Genomic DNA, 25828 nt, shown 5'->3' with positions numbered 1-25828 from the left:
GTATTGCTCAACACACACACACACACACACACACACACATACACATATATACATATATATATATATATATATATATATATATATTTGTGCTGGTATCCATAAACATATTACTGTGAGTCCCATCATCTGAATTCTATATAATGTTTGTTGTATTTCTATTATGAGGAAATCAAAAAGTTCCTTGAAATCCATGATTTCGGGAATAACTTTTACATAGATTATCGTATCGACAAATTGGTGGTCCTGTGTTCTTGGACAAGGGATGTTTGCCTTGAATGAGATGACACGATGAGCACATACTGGGACACACCACACGATGGCAGCATTTCAGCAGGAAACGTCTCCTCAAACGCCAACATTAATACTTAAGGAATTATAATGACCATTACAATAATAAAAAGCCTTCATCTATAGGCGATTTTAAATGAAAATAAACACCTGCATTATAAATTGCAATATACATGCACACAATTGTATCCACAGCATACATGTGTTAAAGAACAATAATAATATTGTGTTTTACCAGCAAGATTATTTCAGTTACAACAGATTCACTGAGTTAAAATGAACAAGGTGTCACATATTGTTGCAATAACATCTATGCTATTACATATATATGTTAGTTCTAATCCAGACTGTTGCAGAAAACTGTTGCAACTAAACTTGAAATCAGCCAGTGCGTTTGTAAACTATTGAATAGTGTAATTAAAAAGACAATACACACAGCAGACAAACCAAATGAGGTCAAAGACGTCGGGTCGGGTTATTAAATTAAACATGGGGTGCTCAATTATGAATTTTCTTTGAGGGTGGAGGAGCCGGAGCTTCTGTATCTTTAATAGTGAGGGGAGAGATGGGAGAGGCTGCGCGTTCACGGTTCGTTATGTCGCTCCACGGCGGCGTGGACGCGCAGTGGAGTCCACACTCGCTGCTGCTGAGGAGGGGGGAAAAAAGCGGCGTTGGTTTGCAACAGCGACTCTTCGGGAAAAATATGTGCCTTCCACCGCCCTTGATTCATCCACGATGCCCACGACTGCACATGTCATGTGAAAGGATCCACCACATATGAAGATTCGACTTTTTTCCCCCCAAGCATTGAACTTGTTTCAGAGGATTGTCAACTCCGTTTTAAGACACAAGAATTGAAGTAATCATAACACAGGTAAGATGATGTTTACGATTAATGAGGCGTTTAATGCAACAAAAATAAATAGATGCATGGATACAGATCTAGGACATAAGTCATATCTGAGCTGAAGGGCAGAGTCGCAAGGACATCTGAACAAGTGCGGAAAACTGCAGTGCTGTGCAAACTGATACTGAGAGCAGAGCATTGATGCATAATAATTATGATAGCCTACTTATAATAATAATATAGTTTTAACTGAAAAACTAAAAAAAAAGAAAGGAGAAACAATAAAACAAAAATGAAATCATGACGCACAGCGTCAGTTTGTCTGCACTGTGAAGTGATAGTCATGTGAAAACGCGCTCCTGCGAATATGATACACATCATATTGTATGTGCATGCTTTGTAAAGTGCATGTGAACCAGAATAAGCAGGGGTGGTGGTTTGTAGTGTCCGGAAATCCAAACTTTTGCACATGATGCTTTTACGTGATTGTATTCATCTTGTGTTGTTGTTGTTTTCTGCTCTCTTTGTGTCCATTAGTTTGTAACATGGTTTTCACGGTGCCTTTAAAAAAACACATTAGGTTGATATGAGATAAAAGCTTGCATAGTGCATTTCCCGCTGCTCTAATGCATGTAATGGACATGTAGACATCAGATTAAATCTTACATTTGGCTAATGTCTGGTGACTGATACTTGCAGGTGCAGAAAATGGCGAGAAGGCTCCTGGTGCTTCTGGCTTTGTGGACTACTGTGATTGGCATTGTGCAGTGCTGTCCAGAGCTCTGCAGCTGCCAAGATAAATTTGCCCACCAGTTTGCTGACTGTGCCTACAAGGACCTGCTGGTGGTTCCTCTGGGTCTCCCGTCCAACGTTACCACCGTGAGCCTTTCTGCCAATAAGATCAAACTACTGAAAAGTAAAAGCTTCATAAATATCACTCAGGTGACCTCTCTGTGGCTGGCTCACAATGAAATCGTTACCATAGAGACCGACACCTTGGCGCCCCTGATTCAGCTCCGCAACCTGGACATCAGTTACAACAAAATTGTGTACTTTCCATGGGAGGATTTGCACAACCTCACTGCCCTGCAGCTTCTGAAGATGAACAACAATGAAATGGTGACCCTTCCAAAGGATGCATTCTCCACTCTCAAGGACCTGAGGTCACTGCGCATCAACAATAACAAGTTCACCACCATTGTGCAGGGCACCTTCAGTGCTCTCGCCTCCATGTCCCACCTTCAGATTTACAACAACCCTTTCACGTGCTCCTGCAGCCTGGAGTGGCTCAGTGACTGGATCTCAACAACTAAGATTTCTGTCCCCGAGCCAAACACAATTCTGTGTGAGACTCCTGAGAGCCTGAAGGGTACAATGGTTACGAAGATCCCCAAACTGGACTGTAGGGCCCCCACTGTCACTATAACCTACCAGCCCAGCACCGAGAACACAGAGGTTAATGAGGGTGTCATGGTGGTCTTAAACTGTGAGACAAAGGGGAGCCCGGCACCACAAGTCAACTGGGAGGTGATTGCAGGAAATCAAAACTATCTCTTCCCCCTGCCAACCTCCGGAGAGATAAATGATCAGCCTATTAATGATAAAACAACCAATAACCAATTCCTCGTCTTTAGAAACGGCACTCTCATCATACCTCGAATGAGTAAAAGGGAGGATGGGAATTACAGCTGCTCTGCGGTCAATGATTTAGGTAAAGCAGAGAGCAGTGTTAGAGTGGCTATGGCAGTCACCCAAAAACATAAAAGCAACTCAGTGCTGGATTCTACTCTGGACAAGCTCACTCCATTAGGTAAGAAGCCCACAGAGTCCAAGACCTTCAGAAACAATGTGGTCAACTGGGCTAAACCTGACGAAAAAACTAAGAATAGTCTTGATTCTTCATCAGACAAAAGTGGCGACACAGAGCAGGTTGGCATTGCTTCAAAACACCCCACCTTTGCAAGCAAGTGTGGAGTGAGAGACAGTAGTGAATACATCTCCAACCACGCCTTCAACCTGAGCCTGGATGACCTGAAGCAGTACACTTTTGATTTTGGCGTCATTGCATTAGAAGTGTCGGAGACAGAGGCCAAAGTGCAGCTGAATCCCCTGCAGCTTCCCAACAGCAAATCTAACCTTCACCTCAGTCAAAGTGAAAATGAGCAAACAGTGAATAAAGAGACTGTAGGTTTGTACCAGCCCTCATCTGCTAAATCCACCCTGGACATGCTCTACCTCTGCATCAACACAGGAAATGGACATTCTATTGTTCAGTGGTCCAACATAGAGGAGGGAGTGAATGCCTATCATTTCCATGGTTTAAAGCCAGGCACCAATTACACACTCTGTCTCACCTATGGGGGGCAGGACTGCCAAGTCCAAGTAGTCTTCACTACTAGGAAGAAGATTCCCTCCCTGCTTATCATCGTTGTTGTCAGCATTTTCCTACTTGGTCTGGCCACTGTTCCCTTACTGGGTGCCACCTGCTGCCATTTGTTATACAAGTATCAAGGGAAGACCTACAAGCTGATCATGAAGGCTCAGAATCCGGATCAGATGGAGAAACAAATGGCTGGAGATTTTGATCCCAGGGCGTCTTTTGTGGAGTCAGAGAAAACCTTCAACCCCAGCGAGTCTGGCGAGGGGGAAGGAGAGGTGGAGGGAGGGGAGGGAGACGGCGATGGGGAGGCGGAGGGGAGCGTGGTGACCGAGTCCATCCCCGGATCCTCATCCAAAACCAACCCGGAGGAGTTCGAGGTGGGCTCAGAGTACAGTGACAGGTTACCTCTGGGAGCAGAGGCGGTCAACATCTCGGAGGAGATCAATGGCAACTACAAGCAGCCGAGCCGCTGAGCTGAGCGCCGCTGATGTCTGCGGGTTTACTGTAAAATACTTTACTTTTTAATAAAGCAGGTAACTCACCCACCATCACCACACGTGAATTACATTGCGCCTGATATAACCGAAGGTTGATTTTTTATTATTATTATTTCTTTATGAATACTTTTCTCTTATTTTTTTATCACCTCACAAATACTGAGGACGTGGATTGATTCATGTAACATTTGTAGTCTACTGTAAGGTTAAACCGAGTGACATGCGTTTAAGCACAAATGTGTAGTTAATCATACCTCGAGACTGACATAAAAGCAGGAAAAGAGTCGCTCCTTCTCTGCGGGACGCACAATGGGCATCGGCGCAAAATTGTGCGTATATTATACGGTGAAGGCGCGCGTAATTACTGGCACGCGTGGGATTAGAATTTTTTAATCACTGTCTTTAAGAGCACAAAAGGCAACAAAAGACAAACAAGTGCCATGTATTTAAACGCCATTACAATTAACATCAGGGAAATCTGCTATTTGTAATCTCTCTCTGCGTGCGTGCATGTGTGTGCGCGCGCCACAGCAGTGGATGAGCCTTTTTTAAAATCTCTCACAGGCCAGCATCCTCTCAGGTGTCGAGCGCTCCGACTCCACTCAGCCACGGCACTGATGCAGCAGACTGAGATATTAATAATGATGATATTTTACTGAAACTTTTACAGTCGCCTGATCTTGGCACACAGCTGCGTCCTGCCCGATGTCCTGCAAGTCCAAAATAAAAACGGGAGTTTTATTCTCAGCTGTATTGGTTTTTTTTGACCGAATAAACCGAGATATTAACCAACAACGTAACGTTAAGGCTTTAAAATGTGCGATTATTCCAACCTATTGTATTATTAACGGGTGCTTGCTTTATTCTCGCCTTTTTCCAATGAACGTGTCCATGGCATGTCACGCGTATTTCCATGTGTGTTTTTGTTTCTTAGTGTAGTCTAGGTAACTTTAGATGTTGCTGTCGACCTGTGATGTAAAGCTACGTGAATTTAAATAATTCTTTTTTTATTATTATTTTTACGACTGTAAATGAAACGAAGCCTCGACACCGAGGACGCGCGTGTGCGTCAAAAACGGCTTCACTGTCTTTGTAATTTGATGCGTAGTGAGTTTTTTGTGAAATACGATGTAAAACGAGAAAACCAGTGACCTTTACAGATTTTTTGATATCATTTTATGTAAGTGGAATTAATAAAAGAAATTAAACTATACAGAGTGGATTTGTCATTGATCGCTACACCCAGGAATTAAGAGAGTAATCTGGGGAAAATATATTCCGGGTAAAATAATTCTGTTAAAACATAAGAAACTGATTCACATGTGTTTGTCAAAAAATAATTTCTGGGTTGTTTTAGCCCTTTTCCTATGCGTTCTCTTTGTGTGCGCATTACATCATACAAGTAGGCCACAGTATCACACTATCGCAGTCTAATCTTTAAAATCCACCGTTTAAGAACGAGTGACATCGAACTGCGACACTGACGCTCTTCCTGTTTGTCTTTAACTGTGTTTTGGCACAGTCTGATCTAAATCGTGAAAACTCCTCCTCAGAAGAAGTCATTCTTTTTTCTGTATTTTATTTTCGGCCCTGTTCAGATCACTTGGTCAGACTGCAGTAAATTAAATATCCCACAATAATACAACTGTAAGAAGAGTACATTTCAGTTTTATCTTGATTTATATGATTACTTAAAAGCAAAAACATTTTAAATGCCAGTGCACATCCAAAATATGTGATATGGCAAATATCACAAAACCAGACAGTAGCAGCTGATGGTTTTGCATTTAAACATCTACAAATAAAACAAAACAAAAATGATACAAATACATCTGGTAGTTCCTAATCCACAGGTTATTGTTTTAATTACACAAAATTAAAATTCATCCACTAGATGAAAGTCATGAATAGTGAAAGGGTCTGCATATAAATACTGACTGCACATGCATGTGTCCAGCAGCCGTTCTGCATGATTATAGCACAATGTGATAATTACTGCATGTTGGAAAACATCTATGATTATCCCATAGATTTAAATATATAACATGACGCAAACAGATGATTTAATGGTGAGTGTTTTTTAGTTGGAAGAGAAGATCCACACGAGCTTTCGCATCAGACGGGAGAGTCTGTTGCTCTCATATACACAAAACAGCCAGGGGGGGAAACAACAGCACAAAGTAAACACACAATCTCCAGACAGACAAACAGAAAAAAAGCTTGTTGCACATGAGATACTGAGCTGTGGGTGCACTCATTATACCAAAATGCACACACATCTGTTGTAGGTGATGTGGGACAAGTACTGTAGCTGTAGAATCCCCCCCCCCCCCCCCCCAGAGAGAATTTGCAGAAAATCCTTAATCATCAGAGTCACATTCATGTTCAAATACTGGCAGCTGCTTCCTTGATTGCTGAATCCTTTTTGCTCCCCTCCTTGGCACCGCGGTTCAGGCTTCCATTCAGAAAGCTCTCTGTGGTCTGACGCTGGAAGTGCTTCCTGGTACCCACCAGAGATGGGTTGTTGACCAGGGTGTAGAGCAGACGCCAGTGCCCGCGGGCCCTCTTGGCACTGGACATTTTGTAGTGTATCTTCTCCTGTTGGACCAGCTGGATCCCTGGGGACATTTCAGACACCATGAGAGCCTCGAAGGTACGTTATACATATGCATAAGTCCTATGTATTCTCAAAAACAGAAACAGGAATGGGAATAGACTTTGTGAAAGGCCACCCTGGACCTGCTACATCCTAATGACAGCATAAAAATAGAATAGCAATCATAATTCTAATCCTAAGAGCATGGTTGGAGCACATTGGGCTCTCTATTAACACACATGATTTTTAAGCCCCTTGGGCTGCATGAATATGAAACAGGCTATTATAAGATAACCAGTGTAATCAGCTTGTAAAGGACTAATCGTTATAATACATCATTGCAGATAAGGCATTGTTCTTTACAGGCAAACAAGGAACATCTCCTGTGCATTTGTAATTACAGTAGTCTCAGCTTTGACTCTAATGTACACATCTTTATTTGTATGGCAGTGCTTTGCAAGGTTTAAAAAAAAAATAGGAAAGAACAGTCAATTAAAAATAGAAATGATGTATACTAAATGATGGTATACTAATACAAATAAATAAAATCATACAAAACGCAATAAAAACAATTAAAAAAGCTTACATTGTGCTCCCATGGTGCTTATTTCAAGATAAATGTGCTTCTATTAAGTTAGCAGGACTAATAGGACGTGGTGGAGGGAGAGTAGAGGTCTCCCCAAGACCTTCAGGTTGTTTACAGCAATGTTTAGGGCTGAACGAATAATTTAAAACTGCAATTTGAAACAAGGCTGCCGTTTCATTCGTCTGCATGTTATTGATGGTTCTGCAGCAGGGTCTAAACCACTGCTGATAAAAACAACGTGAGCCAGTGGCAACACAGATGCAACAAGGTGCTGCTTGGCTCTCTCGAACACCACCGTGATAATAAGAGATACTGGGTTTCTTTAAAGGTCCAGTGTCTAAAATGGGATATAATTTCTTTAATTTGCGTTGGTTCAACAAAATTTAAAGCACTATTGCACAATATAGGACGACACTGTCGCTTGGTGACAGAGGCTCAGGGCTCAGGTGAGCGCAGGCAGCTGATGGGTTTATGACAGATTGGACTGAGACCAGCAGTGGGTCTGTAAATTATTCTCTAAAAACTCAATTTGCCCCTGACATATTGAATCAGAGGAGTCAAGCTTTTATTTCTTTCATGAGAGAACAAATTGTTTTGATCTGATTATGTGTTACTGTGACCTGCGGCTGAATGCTAAAACTCTCAAGAGAAATTAAAGATGCCTCACTGGCTTTAATATAGAATGTGATCGACCTTTCACGTAAAGAACTAAAAATATCAATTTCTTTGATTATTGTTATTAAAATAATGAAATAAATCAACAAATTGCTCTGAGAAACAAATTAATTCAAGGCCTGACAAAGACATAGACCTAAAGCAGTAAGCAATACTGTTGCAATGGGCAACAAAGACGTTAGCATAAACATGGTTATTCAAGACCATCATTTCAACTGTTTATTTTTCTATGTTTTTGTCAAATTGTCATATATTATAATTATTTAAAGACAAACTAAAAAAAAAAACCTACCTTTTTTTGACCACTTTAAAAAATATATATACATCATCATGTGGTATCAAAGTTGCAGGATTAAGGACATTGAAAAGAATCAAGAGACGGCTTTATGCAGTGTTGGTTTTTGAATTTGCTCTCATGTGATTCGTTGACAAAGACAAGAAAATAGAAAATATCTTGGGTAAGACAAAATACGAAGGGAAAGGTCAGAGGGGATTTCAAAGGCAGGACAGTGCAGGATGTAAGATAAGAAAATAGTACAATAGTAGGACTAAGAATGTGGACTGAAGTGTTGCTGTCAATGGCCTGGTCCAGATGTTAAAACGCGGTGGGTCAATAAGAAGTTTCCAGTGAGCAAGCTTGGCTGCCAGTAATGTTTTGTGATATGTTTTTGCAGAAAGAGCTGGGAATATTGGGTCATACTGACCAAAGGACTTGCTCCATCTGCTTGTCACACACATACACACACAACAGAAGGGGCCAGCAATCTTCCTTCCTTTACTTTATCTGCTCAGGAAACCCCTATTGAGCTTGCGGCCTCCCATAAATACCTTGGCATCACAAGTGGTTGTGACAAGCCTTTCTTTTAAATAAATTGAAATTGTGTTTCTTTAGCAAGACAAGGACTATTTGAGTTCAAACATTTTATCTACTCACCATTACTGTGCTGCACATTTTATCGATTTGTCCAGGGCATTTGGTAATGTTGATAATGAGATCTTATGTCAGAAGATGTCAGAAATAAGCTGCTGTTGTCAAATCTTCTCTCCAATGGTAATGCATGCAGATCAGTGGTCTACATTATTAAAGGTTTGCTGCAGGGTTCAGTCTTAGGACCCATTCTTTTTATTAAGTGTGTCAATATACAAATGCATCTGCACATCTGTATGCAGGCAATACTATTGTCTAGTATTGCAAGCACTGTTGCCCCTGTATTTGAACGTCTGCAGTCAGCTTTTGACATCATTCAGTCTCAACTGTTCCACCTTAGACTATAATGCTGAATGCTGACAAAACCAAGCCAGCAATTCAATTATTCAGCTTGTGGCCTCTTATTAAAACCTCAGCATCACAATCAATGAAAGCCTTTCTTCTAATTTAAAAACATTGACTATCTTTTGAAGAAAATGAAATTGGCTTTCTTCTTCAGAAACAAATCCATGAATGCCTCTGCTCAATCTCTTCTGCACTGAGATTCATTCAAGGCTGTTGGCCGCTCACACACCATTGCACTTTGTACACTCTGGTCAGCTGGTCAGCAATTTCATTTACAAATCTATCCTAGGCCTGCTGCCCACATGTTACGTACTCAGTGCAGTCCTTGCTTACGTTCCCAGAGCTTCATCACTTTCACTGTCCCCTCTGTCTGCACAGACCTTGGCAAAAAGGCATTTTGCTTCTGTGCCCCCTCAACCTGGAACACGCTACAACAGAGTCTCAAGCTGTCCAGCTTGATTCCATAACAGATTTTGAAATTCTTTTAGGGTCACTGGAGAGGGCATCCTTGGGAAATTGCTCCTGCTCCAAGTATTTTAATTTGTTTATTCACTTGACATATTTCCTTATCCCTATCCCTAATGGGATAATATGTTTAACCCTTAGTGCTCACGCTCACGATATGTGCCGCAGGTGCACCCATGGTAAAAATACACAACTCCTTATATGGTCACATATTCAGGCTTTTAAAAATTAGTTTTTTTTGTCTTCTTACGTGTCGTTGAGTTAAAGCTATGATTAATTTTTATATTGCACTTTTAGTAGTGATATAAAGTAGCAATAATTGTGCAGAAGTCACAAAATTATTGTTTTTCTTTTCTTTTTGTTAAAATGAGCCAAGTGAACTTTGTACTGTGACGTATTTCCAAATTTCACAAATTCAATCTGATTTTAAACATTTTAAGTTTTAACTTTTTCACTCAGGTGTGTTTATAGAGTTGGTGATTGCCTAGGTTGGGCTGAAAAAAGGATATAAGACACTCTATACTGCACATTCTTATAGCCTCTGTATATACCGTACGTTTTAACATAGTAATGGAAAAAAGCAGCCGGAATGCTCTGTGTTCTAAAGATTAAATGAAGGTTAAATAAAAAAATAAACAAATAAACTAAACTAAACTAAACCATGGACTGATGTATGAATGTGTAGTCTAAGATTTGCAGTACAGACCTTCTTCAGCATCCCTTGACCTCTGTGCAGTATTCCCCTCCTGGCCCACAGACTGAAGCAACATCCCACAGAAGGCCTTCATCACAGGATGAGACTGGCTCACCTCAATCTTCAGATAATGAGCATAGCAGCGGTAGGCTGCAGACAGACACAGGGAGGGGGGGGGGTCACTTTGACTGGGAAAAAGCAATAAACACATAGGACTGCACCCTTCGTTGGCTTTGAGGCCATCACACATAATGGCCATACAATCTCACATCTTTTTTTCAACCACCTGCTTTTCCTCACAACAGATGCCTTAAATCTGCAGCCGCTTCAGAGGTGAATGCACAATTAGAGTCTCTCACACGGCACAGAATAGAGATATCATTTGAGCGGCAGTGAGTCGCTACCAGGCTAAAGTGGATATGATACACATTTCTGGCCTCTAAGTGGGATAAGTAAAAGTGCACTTGCACTTAGAGAATTGTTTCTTTTTAAGCCTCACAGTAAGAGTAAAAAAAATAGTCAGCGCGACATCTACAAAGATAAAAGCATGATGTTACTACCAATGAATAATGAAGATGTGAACAGACACAAACAACAGGAGAATGTAAAATAAATAAACATATCACGTAAGACAGTGACTTCCTTTTGTTATTCTGAACACATACATGATGCACCCAGAACAAACCATTACACTAACACTGAACTGGTCGGCGATGCACTAACACCGCCTTTTACAAGTTCAAGAGGTTACATTCTGGTTCTCATCAATATCAAGTACCAATACCAAATACTTAATTATGACATTACTGTACAAAACAATACACATTTAAGATGCAGACTCTGTCAAAAACTGCCAAACAAAATCAGCTTCTCTCTTTTTGGAGTTGCCACAGCGGATTATATATATTAACTATATATATAATCATATATATATATATACAGCTGTGTACCTGGCTGAAGTGAATCTTTTCAATTGATGTGACTTTTTTTAAAGCTGTGTGTGTGGATATAAAAATCCAATTTTCAACTTTCAAATCACATTTTTCACTTCAATATGTGGTCCATCTTGCCTATTTTTCACACATGACACCAGTGGTTCCCCAGCAAAAACAGATTAAGAAAAGCTCTGTGGATAATGATATTGTCATTCTACCGCCAATATATGATAAATGCTGAAAATATCTGCATAAATATTTTATTTTTCAAAACTATTCTAGCAGCTGGGAATGTGGAGGCTAAAACAACCGGAGAACCATTATGCAGGTTGTAATAATCTCTCTCTCTCTCTCTATCTCTCTCTCTCTCAATCATGTGATGTTTTCTGTCAGAGATAAATCAGCAGCAGCAGTCATGTGACGCACATGCCACACATCCAGGCCTTGTATCATCTTATCTAACATATCACACGCTTCAATGTGGCTGGAAATTTGAATGTAGCCTTTGCATGATATTCTATCAATATTCTATCTCTTCGTCACCTGGTTACATGGTGCAGCTTGTATGGAATCAAAGTAGGTTTGCATTTTTCATTTACTTTTACACCAAAGCTGAGCCAGGAGGAGACTGTGTGGCACTTTTCCACTCGCCTACTCGCCTCACCTCGCCTCGGCACAGCATGGTTATTTTGCTTTTCCATTAACGATAGTACCTGGTACTTTTTAGTTCCTGCTCAGGTGTGTTTCAAACGAGCTGAGCCGATACTATGTGTGACGTTGTCGCTGACTAGTCAGAGTGCCGTCACAGGAAGAATCATGAGCGTGATGTCCAACTCCAAACAAATCAAACGAACCATGCCAAACTGTAGATCAGTTAAAAAGACTTAACATTCCTGAAAATGTGGGTTAACCACCAACATTTAGCAAGGAAATGTCTAAAATCTCATCATTTAACAGTGGAGTCTGGTGTATTTAGCGACAGCACTGCTGGAAATTCAGTGTCAGACAGAGTCTGTGCTCTGGTCACGCAGGAAGTACTGAACAAATGTTTTTTTAATTAACTGATTCTATTGACTCAGTAAATCAAAAACAACTACTTTACAGTTTTTCACTAGTTTGTGTGTGTCGCCAAGTCAAGGCAGTTTCATGCAGCCGTGCTGTGATGACCCCGCCCACATTGAGGAAGTACTATATTGTAATGGAAAAGCAACCAAACCGCATAGATTCGAGCCATGCCGTGCCGAGGCGAGGCAGTACCATGTAGTGGAAAAGTGCCAACTCAGGTGCATTATAATAAACAGGGTCCAGAACATCTCGCCCACCTGGGTCAAACGCCTCCACATTGCGGTTAAGAAGACTGATATCCATGCGGCCCAAGTGAACAATGTTGAACAAGGCTGTGACGACCATGCGCCACAGTGCCAGTATCACCCCGATCAGAATGTTGACAGGAAACAGCAGGTAGGTGAGCAGGAAGAGATTACCCCTGTTAGAGAGGACAGAATGCATCAGAGATACAGATTTGACTACACACAACATATATCAAAAATTAAAAAAGTAAAAGGACCTGTTGCGTAAGTCTCGAGTGCTTGATGTTTTTTTGATGAAACAAAATCTGGCTGTAATATGTTGAATCAACACGGCCAAAAGAATCATCAGCCAGAAGGGCCTGAAAGGACAAAGTCAACAGTCAGACATCTCGACAGACACTGAATGCATTAACATGGCAACAGGACGTTTATGACAGGAAACATCTCATTGGTCATGCAATACTTAAATAAAGATGGGATAAAAATGAGCGAGACAGACATGATGATGCTTACCACATGCTCCACAGGATCTGAAAGAGAATCAGATTCTCTCTGTGCAGCACAGGTATGATGATGAGGAAGACAGCAATTAGAAGACAGAGGAAGAACACCATGGTCTGGACAATCATGCCTGCAGAGAATGAATCACAGCCTCAGTGAGTCAAGGATTTTACACTGACTGACCAATATCAAACAAACCAACACTGTACACATGCATTTAGAATTCCAGTACGTTTATGGAGTATGAAAAAAACACTATGAATATGGAAAAGAAAACAAAAGCTTATGGATACAGGTCCTTTAAACCTTTATATCAGGACCCATTTTTTTAATGCTCTTAAAGAGCAAAGTTGTGCATAAGAAAAACATTTCTGACAATTCAGTCAAATTATGTTTTAAATAGGTAATCAGAAAATTCCAAGAGATATGCCTTTTTTTTGCAACTTATTTAAAAAATATACACATTAATCAAATTCTGCTAACCCTAATCCTAACCCAATGTCAAAAAATAAAAAATCTCCTACCCAGTCTACCCAGTATGTATTTAGGGGGAACAGCATACATAACATCCAAACCAAAAGTTCAATTTATATTAGAGTAAAATATACATTTTATTGGCAAATGCCCAAAGAGGCCAATAATTTGAACCTCTTTTGAAAAAAACAAACAAAAAAAAACCAATCAGTATGTCATCGTACCGACGCAGATGTGTGCAGCGGTAAAGCTGGTGAATCCCATCCAGCAGACAAGTGCTGGCCGTGAAGCCCTGATACTTCTCTGGCAGTTATAAACATTATAGATATCTCCTCTGTACAGCCCCTTCAGGTTTGACCTATGAAATAAAACACACAATAGAGAAAATGCAGGACTAAGCAATACACAAACTGATTTATCACTAAACGCACAAATGAGATAGTAAATTATAGAAGCAATTTAGCAAGGATACAGACAAATGCAATTCGATACTTGACTTGGACAACAATTTATTTTAATACGACGTAATTTATGGTAATGACACAGTATTTCATGTCTTATCTTAATAACCACTTTCAGTTCTTGCAGCAGTTACCACAGAGCGAATGCTGTTCTGTTTGTCGGGATGATTAGTACTCCATCATGTTATAATAACTCCTGTGTGCAACAGCACATTATAATGAAGGAACCAGAATCCAAAGCACATTCACAATTCTAAAAAAAGAACAAAGCTATAATAAAGATCGTTGTTAAACCTACCGGTGCAGGACCATAGAGCGCATGAGCAAAACCAGGTTGACGATGGCAGTGAGGGTTGTCGCTGAGATGTAGCAAACTGCCAGGAAAATACAGCACACAGAGCTTTTTAATGAGATTTAAAACAATGCAGCATGTGCAGCTAATATTTAGTGATACAACAAATCAGGGGTGTCAAACATACGGCCCAGAGGCCGGAGCTGGCCCACCAGAGGGTCCAATCTGGGCCACAGGATGAATTTGTGGAAATATCACATTATGTATAGAACCTAATCATAATTTCAGGTTGTTAGTAATATGTTTTTTTTGAAAAGATACTTCATTTCATGTATAACAAAGGGAAACATTTGGAGTTCTTGTTGTTTATGGTTCATTATGCTATTATTTTACTGGTCCGGCCCACTTGAGATCAAATTGCGCTGTATGTGGCCCCCTGAACTAAAATGAGATTGACACCACTGCACTAGATGTACTGTATGTTGTGATATGACTATGTTCAGAGCCTTTCATGTGACTATGTTCACTCACCCTCTACACACCACATGTAATAAACCACGATTCTGACCACCTCGTGTTTGTCTGGAGACAGAATTATCTTGAAGCCGGCCAAAAGGTTTGCAATGTTTTCATCCACTCCTAAACGGGCAATCTGGAGCGATGGTACCACAGCTGAGATCAGGAGGAGACCCACCTGCCAGCAAACACGAAAACAAATAAGAACTTCAGTCATTTCTTACTGGAAAGGTTATTTTCCTGGGAATATCAATTATGCAACACTAAACATGTGATGATGTTTAGTGTCAAAGGTTATTGGGCCATGGTCAGGGTTGGTTCCAGTTACCTTACGACATATTGTATTTACAGTGCACATTTATTTATTTGTGAGAGTTAATATCTGTGGATTATAAAGACCAAAAAAAAAAGAATACATTTACCTGATACAGTGTAATGCATGACACAAAAACAGATATGGCCAACTTGAGAGGAAAACGGAAAGCTGCTCCAAAGAAGAAGAAAAACAAGTGTTGAAAAAACATACACAGGGACACATTAAGGTGTGATGTGACATAAAAGAAACCAGAATCCCACGTTTACCTTCCTCTGGTGTATAAATGTATGATTTAACAGCATCAATTATTCTTTGATGAAGCTTGGGTGTTTCAGTGCTCGACGTGCTGAGGTAAAAGATAAACAAATCGTCATCTTTCAAATCAAAAAGATGGTATTTCTGTACATAGTCAAACATGCAGTGAAAAAAAGTATAAGGAAATGCATTATTTCAGCGGGCTTATTCACAATGTTGTGTGACATGTTAGTCATCTGCATTGAGAATACAAGGAGATACTTAGAAACCAGCAAATGAGTGAGCTCTTTGCACAAATATTAAGTGCCGATCATTACAGTTTAACAGGAAGAGAGAAAGCAATCTGTTTCCTGTTTGCTGTTGTGCATAGCACTGGCCTTGGATGAAAGTTTCCTTTATGTATGGCATAAAGAGACAAAGGAAGGTGAGCGATTTCCACACCACCAACAGTAGTTACTTTGCCAGTGATGTGAAACTAGAAACAGCCTGTTCTGATAGGTTAAGGCTCAAAAATGAGAACCACAAACAGAAAGGTTTGCCCTGAAGCTGAAGGGTTAAGCTGCTGATTGTGAATTCAGCATCCCTGCTCTGAGTCTGTTGCTCTGTGTTGTTCAGATTCACCATCAGATTTATTTAAACACAGAGCAGCTCTAAATGAAAAACAGCAGAACTATTGGTTGTGTGCAGCTGTGGGTCAGTGGTAGAGGGGGGGGTCATCTTTCAATTGGAGCAGCGGGTGTTCAATCCCCGGTTCTGCTAGTCGATGTGTCCCTGGAAAAGACACTTAACACTTAACCCCAAGTTTCTCCTGATGGCTGTATCGACAGCATATAAATGTATGAGGTGGATGGGTGGATAGTAAAACTGATTGGGTGGTTATTAGGAATAGAAAAGGATTATATAAATACACACCCTTTACATGTCTCACCTGATTTTGGTAGGCTTCTTCTTCTTGAACAGCTTCCTCACATAGTCGTTATAGTAGCTGCTGTTTAGATCCTTAAAAGCACAGTCACCACATAAGGAACTTAAATAATAACTGTAGATAAGCCAGGATGGTGTGGCAAAGTTGATTTATTTGATTCGATTTTTGGGGTCGGGCTTCCACACTCCTGGGCGCCGTTGTGGGATTAGATAGCGTTTAAGTGTAAATTAACATTAATATAATAAGGAGAGTGGGTGTAAATCAAACATCCAGCTTTGTCACACCCATTCTGAGGATTACGGTCAAATAAGCACAGCATTGTGTGTCCGCAGTGAAAAAACAAGGCAACAATTTCATAATCTGATCAAGAACATAACATAAACCAATTACATCAAATCTACTTAAAATGATTAAGCCAGCAGCATGTGCTGTGTTGGACTTCAGATTTTCCCTCAGAAATAGATTGAACGACCACGATAAGCCCCTTAATGTGCAGGGAGTCTACAAAGGTTCCTCACAGGCAAGGGTTCAGGGGAAATTTGCATCCGAGTAAGAACTCTTTTTATAAACTAGTTCAGGCTTACATTAACAAAGGTCACTAATTAATACTTTACTGAGTTGTTTTATATAAACAGTCAGAACAGTTGGTGCTAATAGGGCATTCATCCTGAAACACACATGCAGTAAGAACAACACTTACCTCCGTAACGCTGTCTTTTTCGTTGCCCTTAAAGCCCTTGAACAGTAGAAGTGGATACTGGAAACTAAGAAATGCCAAGCAGGCTATTTGAGGCAGGGAGGTGAAAAGGGAGTAGTGTTTGTATATCTGCAAAGGAATAAAAGACTTTAAATAACCAGAGAAGTCACGAGGAGAGCACATTGTTTTGACACATTAAGTGGACTCTAATTGCTTTTCCCCTTTTGGTGGGGTGACCATATATCAGCCAAAAAGGATCCCCAACACAGCATGAAAAATGTGTTCATCTTGTGTAATGTTGTGCACCAAATACAAATATTTTATGGTGTTCGTATTGTTTCTTTTTTTCCATGAACGCGTCCCTATCTGTCTTCACATCTATCAGTTAAGCTGAAATGTCCCTGGCAGTGTTCAGTGTGTCTTCTCACAGCTGAATAAAAACACCTGAATCAGCAGATTTAAAAAGAAAAAGACAACCATGACACAATGTGCTATAAGGCCCGGATGCCTCTCTTTTTTTTTACTGACACACACTAAACTGATTAACTGTGACAAAGCGTCTTAATTAAGACCGACAGACAGTGGAACTAATGATTATAAGTCGCACGTATTCATTGCACGGGAAACCCGGACAATAAGGATTTGACACAAAATCTGGGACAGAGAAAGACTTAAAGCCTCATCCACATGAATCCAGCTGAAAAGCCTGACATTTGTCTTTTTTTAAATCACATCTCTTACACCTACAACAGAGCTGCTTTGTTGGGTAATCACTGGGTTTCCACAGCAAAACAATTTGGGCTTTGTCTGGGAAATAATCCCTAAAACTCAGACAGACAAGACTCTGGATTTTTCTGTCAAATTATTAACTGTACAAATCTTTAGATTTTATTTTATAAAACACTATATTTTCTTACCAGAGGTGTTTTGGGACAGTCGATTTTCTGCCAGACCAGAACTGAAAAGTGTGTCCATGACAAGAGGCTGCCAAGAACATAGCCAACTTTATTATGCAGGGTGCCACATGCCAGGAGAGGGTAGTATAGCACGGGATAGTAGAAGACTCCAAGAATCACCCAGTTTTCTGCAAAAGCAACAAGTGTGTGAGCATCACAGGGGATATACACCACAGTTTTATTTACTGAACAATGTGATACACAACCTTAACTTCTGTTCTGGGGATTTAAATTCACACTGTGCTAAACATCTGCTATCTCCACCTCTTACTATTCGGGTGTTATGTAAAGTAGCAGGGGAATGAGTCCTCACGGTCAACACTTATGTAATGTAATTTCAGGGAAAGGAAAAGCTTCTTGTGAATCTTACTAACAACAGCCAGGGGGGATGAAAGAATCCAATTATATAACATATACTTTATTTCACAAAAATTGTGATGACGGAATCGCAGCTAGAGATGATTCACAGTCACATAGACCGATGTGAGGATGAACCAAGATGACCTCCTCACGTTTGTTCTCGGAGTCTGTTGTGAAGGGGAGGGGATGTGGTGAGATGACCAGGCCCCACAGTTTGCACAAGAGCACTCCAAACACAGCCACTGCCAAGCCCTTGTGCTGAGTATGGTCCAGGAAGTTGACTGGACTGTGAAATCAAGGAACAGGTATTTAGAGCAGACATGTGAGCAGCCTTAGGGAGCAGAAATGATCACGCTTAAAACGGAACAAGCAAGGTTTTTGTTTAAGTCTTATCCCAAGAATTCCAGCTTCTATTTTAAGCCTGTTCAGCGTTTGAGACAACTGTGGTAGTTTTATCTGTGCTAAGTAAATAAATGGACTTTCTCTGCCTTCCACTGTGCCCTTGGCCGCAGTCCATGTCAGCATGGCCCAGCTTGCAGACTGCTCGCAACAGAAAAATCAATTACAGTTACAGACTATTAATGCACGTAAGCTTCAACACGCTTGCAAATTAAAGGTATAATATGTAACATTTCTGCATTAAATGACAAGACTAATGTTATAGATGCATATTTTTGATCAATGCAGGGGTCAAAGTGTTTCCATTTCTCCTTAAATCAAATGATTATATAGAATGCAATTGACAGTTTCATTCATTTCTTTTTTAATAACATCATCCATCATATTGCCTTGCTTCAACACATTGTCAAGTTCACACTTTGTCATATTCCTTGTGACGATGCTCTCATCTTTCTCAGAGCCTCACCTGAGTAAACCTGGGAGTCCTTTCTTACTGTTGTCCACCTTCGACCGTCTGGCTAAGATTGCAAGGATCAGCATGATAACGAGCTGCAAGAGGAAATACAACCGTTAGCATGAGTGGCACAGCAGTGAGCAGCTGTGGGCTCGCGGGGTCCAGCCGTCACGCAGCTCCTGACTAATAATGAGAGGGAACTGATGCCACAAAAGGCCAAACATTGGTGTCTCATTAGTGCGCCCCCATAGACATGGTGTGAATGAAGAGTGGTCACTCAGGATCACTGACCAGGGAGAGTTCAGTGACCTGTCGTGACCTTTGACACATTTTAGGAAACACAAGGTTGGGAGGAATGCATAGATGGTACGGACCAATTTTTAAGATTATCTAGAGTAAATGATTGTGTTAATATGGAAATTAACATAAAATCCCATTAGAAATGCAAATTAATGGTCCAATATGGACTATAATTGACAGATTATAATTGGCCTCATGGCTCATCTGTGCCCATAACATCTTTACATTATGCTTCATGTCAAACAGAAGGTTTTGACTTAAAAACCATACGATTGAATGACAATAGATGACAGAAAATTGTAACACGGTCACATTTATCCTCCGGGAGAGTGGACTTACAGATATGGCAGTGATGGATATATGGTAGAGCCTGTCGTCAGCAGTAGGGTCACATGGTGGGATTATTCTAAAAAAAAAAAAAAAAATGGAATAAAACATTTACACATGAGAGAAAACAATCAACGTGAGGCTTTCATTCACTCAGCTGATCTAAAGTATACGTCACTAAACCTGTCACACATCACTGTCACAACCATTTGGTTGGCTGGAAACTTTGGCTAAAGTCCTACAGCAGAGATTTGCATTTAAACAGATTAGTGAAAGCCTGACGCCAGAAAACAACAAATCCCCGCGTTCACGTTCCCCGAGAATAAAGGAGCAGGAATGCCTGATCATGGGGTAGTAATTATATCTGTGACATTCAGAGGAGGCCTCATACATGAAGAAGTTAGGAGACTATTAAAGAAAAATAATATGTCCTCTGTGAGTACAAAGATGGTGGCATCCAGAACAGATGTGTTGACATTTTTCACAACAGTCTCTTCACTTGTCCAAACTGTGCAAATTTATAACTTGGGAAAGAGTTTTGACGACAGGACATTTGAATGTTTATAAAAGCAGAACAAAGCTAAAGTAATGGCTTTACAAACTTTCATTTACATTACACGTTCATTAAAACACGGCTGCTCATGATAAATGACTTATTTCCTATTTGAAGTGACTAAACATCCACGTTTTACTCACGACAATTCATTGGAGTTTTTTTCTGACAAGCAAAAGCTGACCTGCTCCATTGTGTGAAAGTGCAGTTTTTTAAGAAAATTGTTTATTTTTGCAGTTTCCATAACAGCCCATCTGTATTCTCAAAACATGACAATGATACAGCGTCTACAGTAATATTACAAATAGTAACAACAGAAACAAGATCTCATACTGACACTGGCCTCAGTGAAGCGTGCCAAGTATCACTTGATATCTCAATGAAACTTGCATCTCACGGCAAAGTTGTTATGTCTTTTAAGGAGATTTGGAATAATAATAATATTAGTACACCACAAAGAACTGATTCATCCTCTTTTTTAATGGTAAAATGTCTCAAGGCAGATAATTAAAGCAGAAAACTGAAGAGGCCTGAAAGAACTTAAGTATAGACCTTAGAAATGAAAGTATGTACTTACTCTACTTCAATTTGGGATGGATAAGGATCCAGGTCTGGGTACTCGTAGTCCACTATCGCATCCGTATCCATGGTGCTTCCTCTTCTTCAAACTGTTCTCAAACTAGTTTCAAAGTCTCACAATGGTGACACAGAGTTGCAGTCCCCCTCACGCGATGTCTCCCAAATTGTCCTCTTCTCAGGAGGTGTTGTCGTGTCTGTGTGTTTGGCCTACTTTCTGCTTTCTCTCTCTCTCCCGCTCTGTTACCCTACTCACAGTCTTCACTCAGGTGCCCGTGTCCCACTGTAGAGGCGAGAGTAATGTGACAGGTCCTGGCTACAGTGTGTTGCCTCCACCCTGCAAAGGCCCAATTTCAGCTGCAGGCTACCACCACACTGGGAGCCTGGGGAAGAAAGAGAGAGAGGGGGGTAGAGTGTGTGAGAGAGGAGGGAAAAATGTGGAGATCTGGGCAGCCAATCTGTAAGACCACCTGTGGCTTACTGGGATTACATCAACGTTTGGAGTTTTGTTACTGGATCTGTGGTCTGTGAAGGTTAGGTAAGGTGTGTAGAGTTATAAAACTGTGCGTGGGTAACTGCAGCAACAAAGCTCTTCCTATCAGACACTGATAACAAGGACATTCTCACATTGTTCTCATGATTCATTTGAGAACGAACGAAAATCTGGACGAACGAATGCAGTGAGAGTAACTGTTTGGTAAACAACTGATCGAGATTATACAAATAGGACGGGAGATGGGAAAGTCCATGCTGCCGACAGGGCGCAAACATGATAGGTGAGAAAGAAATGGATTAACAATAGGTGAGAAACACTGCCCAGAGGAAAGGAATTTAATCTGAGCTTCAAATCAATGGTTTCTTTTGGCAGTTCAATATCTAACAACAAACAATTACTCCTCTCCAAAACCTGCCCCAGAGAATACATTTTAACTATTAGTAGGCAAATTCTCAAAACAAACAAAAATAAAAAATACCATAGACCTGTTGCATCACTGATGGATAAACAAGTTTCTCCACTTTCCATTTTGACTACAATTATTGCCAGAATAATTAGTTGTTGAACGAAAAAGATGTTGCATATACACCCATTTAATGATTCTTGCTGATCTAATTTTGGATTTTTGCCCTGTTGGTCAGACAGCTCTTGAGTCAAATCTCTGCTGCATATTAAGTTCTCACAGAGACAAGCAGCACACAGGAGACAGCCATCACACTACTTTCTTTTGCTGACATCCAAATTTATTGTATTTTCTTCCTCTCTTTTTTTGTAATCATTACGTTCTGCTCGACACCTAATGAGCAGCACTGTGTCTCCTTTTTGTTATAAATGATGACAGAAAGCAGCTTGCTTTTCATGCCAAATGATCACAAAGAGTCTCCCACAAGAAAAGTGCAAGCATGTGAGTGCTACAAAGACACCTTGTGGTCAAGGGTCACGGCAAATACTAAAGCTCCAATTATTTTTCTTTTGTAACAGGTGGACTGCAGCTACGGCGAAAACACCAAAACACCGCGATAAACACAAAAGATTGTATAGCTTGTGCAACATGTCTCCACTTTCTTCCCGCATTCAGCTGCAACCAGCTGAGACTAAGTCAGTTTTGCAACACTGCCTCCAGGTCAGCATAGACTCAATAAGCTGGGATTACAGTCACACAATTTAAAAAAGCAACACATGTTCGCCCCAACACTCCTGAGAAAAACACTGTTTCTCAAGCAAAGAAGCCTCCAAACCCAAATATGCAGCCGCGGAAAAAGCAAAGCTGCAGGAAAATAAAAGGGTCAGTGAACAAAGAATGCTTTGAACGGTTATAATTACATCACACAGAGGCAGTTTGATCGAGTCTGACATCTCGCTTGACGGGAGCTCCCCCTTCGGTGGGAAAAATATCGAGCAACAAACATTTTAATTTCTGCAACACTGTCCATCCACAAACTTCATAATAATAATAATAATGATGATATATGAGCAAAGAGAAACAAAAAGAAGACTTACCTGTGTATATACTTGGCTCATAATGTGCCTCAAGTACATCCATGAACATACAGTAAGTCGGATCTATTCAAATGGCGGCCCGTGGGCCACATGTGGCCCATAACTAACATCATAGTGGCCCAGTCTGTGGTTCCACTGAAGTAATAACTAAAGACACATTGCTGTTGCTAATATTGTGCACCTTTTTTGATTGTATGCACTTTTAGTTGCACCTGAGTCAAATATGACAAACACTTTCAGGTGTACGAAGGACAGGTACGACCAAAATAATTGTATTACTAGTTCTTTTACTATTTTAGTTAATGCACTTTTTGATGTACGTTTTAAATGTGTCATCACAATCATCAAAATGCGTCCCAACTGAGTTTGTAAGTGAATAGTCCACATAAAATATGTTCCCCATGGAAGAATTTTTCTTAGTTTGAAGCTTATGTTATCATTACTTTGGGACTCATGATAAATGACTTATTTCCTATTTTAAGTAAATGTCCATCCATCCATCCATTGTCTACCACTCTATCCTCCACATGGTCCCAGTCCCTGCTGACACAGGGCGAAAGGCAATGAGTATGTAGATACTCTGAATAAAACAAGGTTATACTCAGAAGAAGCAGTGAGTATGCAGATTATTCTGACTTTAATCACATTATGTAAACATATATACACCTCAAAGGGATAATTTGTGAGTATTGACATGTTGTCAGTGCTGACTGAGAACCTGTGTGGGACAAAGCTATATACTCTCACTGATAACATGGCTGCCAGCAATGACACAGGGAAAAACAGATTTTTAGCAACTTAACAAAAGGCTCTGCTGATAAAAATCTAAGCCTGTTTACGTCTACGGTATCAATCAGTCTTTGCCACTTTTTTTTTCTCACGGTTACAGAGGCTTTTCCACCTTGAAACTGAAGTTTGTGACCCGTTCACTCTCCTGAACCAAAGCCCACAGAGAAAATCTGTCTTTTTATCTTCTGCTCCATCATAATGGTAAATTTGTGCCACGCGGGTAAATTCAAATGTAGGATTTTAACCATCAAAGTCACAAAGAAACACATTAAACTTAGTGACGGAGGTGGCAGTGGACCAACAACTCCTGTGTGCTGTTTATAAATGTCAGTTGCCCGCCTTCACTTACCATGCATGAAAGTGTCGTACTTATTCATTAACTAATTGTACTCTGAAACAGGTGTAGATTTGGTGAGCCAGGGGTCTCAAACTCAAATGACCTGGGGGCCACATGAGCTTCATGTCTGGTGTGAAGGGGCCACTCAAGTGAAGAAAAGTCTATCATGATATAGTAATAAGAACAATTTTGATGATATTTTACATAATTTCAGTGCGTTCAACTGCGTTCGTTTTTGTCAATAATGATATATAATTGGGCTGCACGTAGCCCATGGGCCGCGAGTGTGAGACCTCTGTCTTAAGTGGTTAAGATATCTTGTGTCCCCGCTGGCAGCCATGTTTTTCCTGTCTTGGTCAGGTTCTCAGAAATGCTGGTGCAGTCAGTGAAGTCTTTACCTTTAATGGGATTATAACGTCCTAGCGCCACTTTCACAGCAAATGATGTCATGAAGACAAGTCATAATCAGAATGTGTTCTGTATTAATATGATTCTAGCAACTGGTGTTCATAAACCGACAGCTGGATTATTGTTAGGGCAGCAGAGGACCGGTTCCCTCAGCAGCAGCAGCAGCAGCAGCAGTCAGGTGGTGGTGGGTCCAGTTTCAAACAGATACATGGACAAATTTCATGCCTTTGAAGTTGAGCTCGGGCTCCAGACAACAAAGAGACTTTCAGATACAACAGGTAATTTAGTCACCCGAGCCTCAGCCTCACTTCTTCTGGGCTCTCAAACAAACGTTCCCACGAGGATGCAGCACCTACAAATTTAGATTATCCAACTTGCACGTGCGCCACAATGACAACAGTAAGGTCGTTAGGTTTCTCTACAGAAGAGAGTTTTTGTTGTCGACTTTGGATTATTCTTTTTGGGGCCTTTACTGACCGAGCTGCTGCAGTGTCAGCTCAATCAGGCTTGGACGGGCGATTCACCTCAGAACAGGAAAAAAAAGTATAGTAATTTTCTGTCTTCAGCCACAAACTGCACCTTCAAAATCAGTTTTGAAACAGGACCTTACCTTGTGTCAATCTCGTTCTGCCTCTCTCTCCCTCTCAATCGGAGTATTATCAAATGAGTGAGTCCTCATCACCTTCTAACACACTCCCACCTCAGAGAATAACTCAATACCAAGCACCTACATCAACAAAACTGTTTTTTTCTATGACATCTCATGTAGTGTCTGTGTGGGACTTTGAACTGTCTCTATCTTGTTGTGGTGAGGACACCATAAAAGTGCTGCAGTGTGCAAACTGAGGAGAGGTTGTTGTGAAATATGTAGGTGGTATTGCAGGGACCTTCAAGTGCAGGTTACAAAAGTATGACCTTTTACACTCTCTGATATGGATGAAATGACATGACTACCCAGATTGTGTTGTTTTATAAAAATGTTGTCTTTTTATGATATCTTTTATGTTTCCACCTTGTCTGTCTGGTATTTTATGTCAATGCACCTACCTTCTACCTACCTATCATTTTTATGTTTTTATGTTATGTTAAGAATGGGTTTTGATGAAATTTTCTGCGGCTGTAGATCACGGCCCAAGGAAGAAACTATTACATTCTGATGATGATATAGACCCTGTGGGTCTATATCATAGGATAGGGGATAGGGAAAAATGTCAGTACTGCTTTAAAGAAATTCTTGTAGTAGTACCTCATACTATGTTTCCACGTACTTTGGTCAAAATCCAGGGCATGATCCAAAAAAAAAGAACCATTCGAACGTATAGCCACTTATTTTAGTTGACAGGTGCACGTCTCAATGTTGATGTGAATGATGTGAAGGGGAAGACGGCTT

General features: G+C 40.5%; 2 protein-coding genes across 2 annotated transcripts; one reads left to right on the top strand and one right to left on the bottom strand.

Annotated features, from left to right (window-relative positions):
• The first annotated feature begins 856 nt into the window (after nt 1–856).
• Nucleotides 857–5225, top strand: islr2 (immunoglobulin superfamily containing leucine-rich repeat 2). The gene is made up of 2 exons (XM_058645361.1): nt 857–1162; nt 1835–5225. The coding sequence occupies exon 2, from the start codon at nt 1844–1846 to the stop codon at nt 3986–3988; it is 2145 nt and encodes a 714-aa protein (XP_058501344.1). The 5' UTR covers nt 857–1162; nt 1835–1843; the 3' UTR covers nt 3989–5225.
• Nucleotides 5226–6345: 1120 nt separating this feature from the next.
• Nucleotides 6346–25157, bottom strand: stra6 (signaling receptor and transporter of retinol STRA6). Its single transcript, XM_058645362.1, has 18 exons — nt 25049–25157; nt 20910–21291; nt 19792–19858; nt 19165–19247; nt 18452–18585; nt 17901–18067; nt 16987–17112; nt 16290–16360; nt 15373–15452; nt 15213–15274; nt 14806–14968; nt 14281–14356; nt 13746–13879; nt 13060–13177; nt 12804–12905; nt 12559–12722; nt 10314–10451; nt 6346–6630 (listed from the first exon to the last, which is right to left on the bottom strand). The coding sequence occupies exons 2-18, from the start codon at nt 20978–20980 to the stop codon at nt 6398–6400; spliced, it is 1989 nt and encodes a 662-aa protein (XP_058501345.1). The 5' UTR covers nt 20981–21291; nt 25049–25157; the 3' UTR covers nt 6346–6397.
• Between the last annotated feature and the right edge of the window lie 671 nt (nt 25158–25828).

This window comes from Solea solea, chromosome 12, assembly GCF_958295425.1.
Source record: "Solea solea chromosome 12, fSolSol10.1, whole genome shotgun sequence".
In the NCBI taxonomy this organism is placed as follows: domain Eukaryota; kingdom Metazoa; phylum Chordata; class Actinopteri; order Pleuronectiformes; family Soleidae; genus Solea; species Solea solea.
This window is presented reverse-complemented; position numbering and strand designations above follow the sequence as displayed.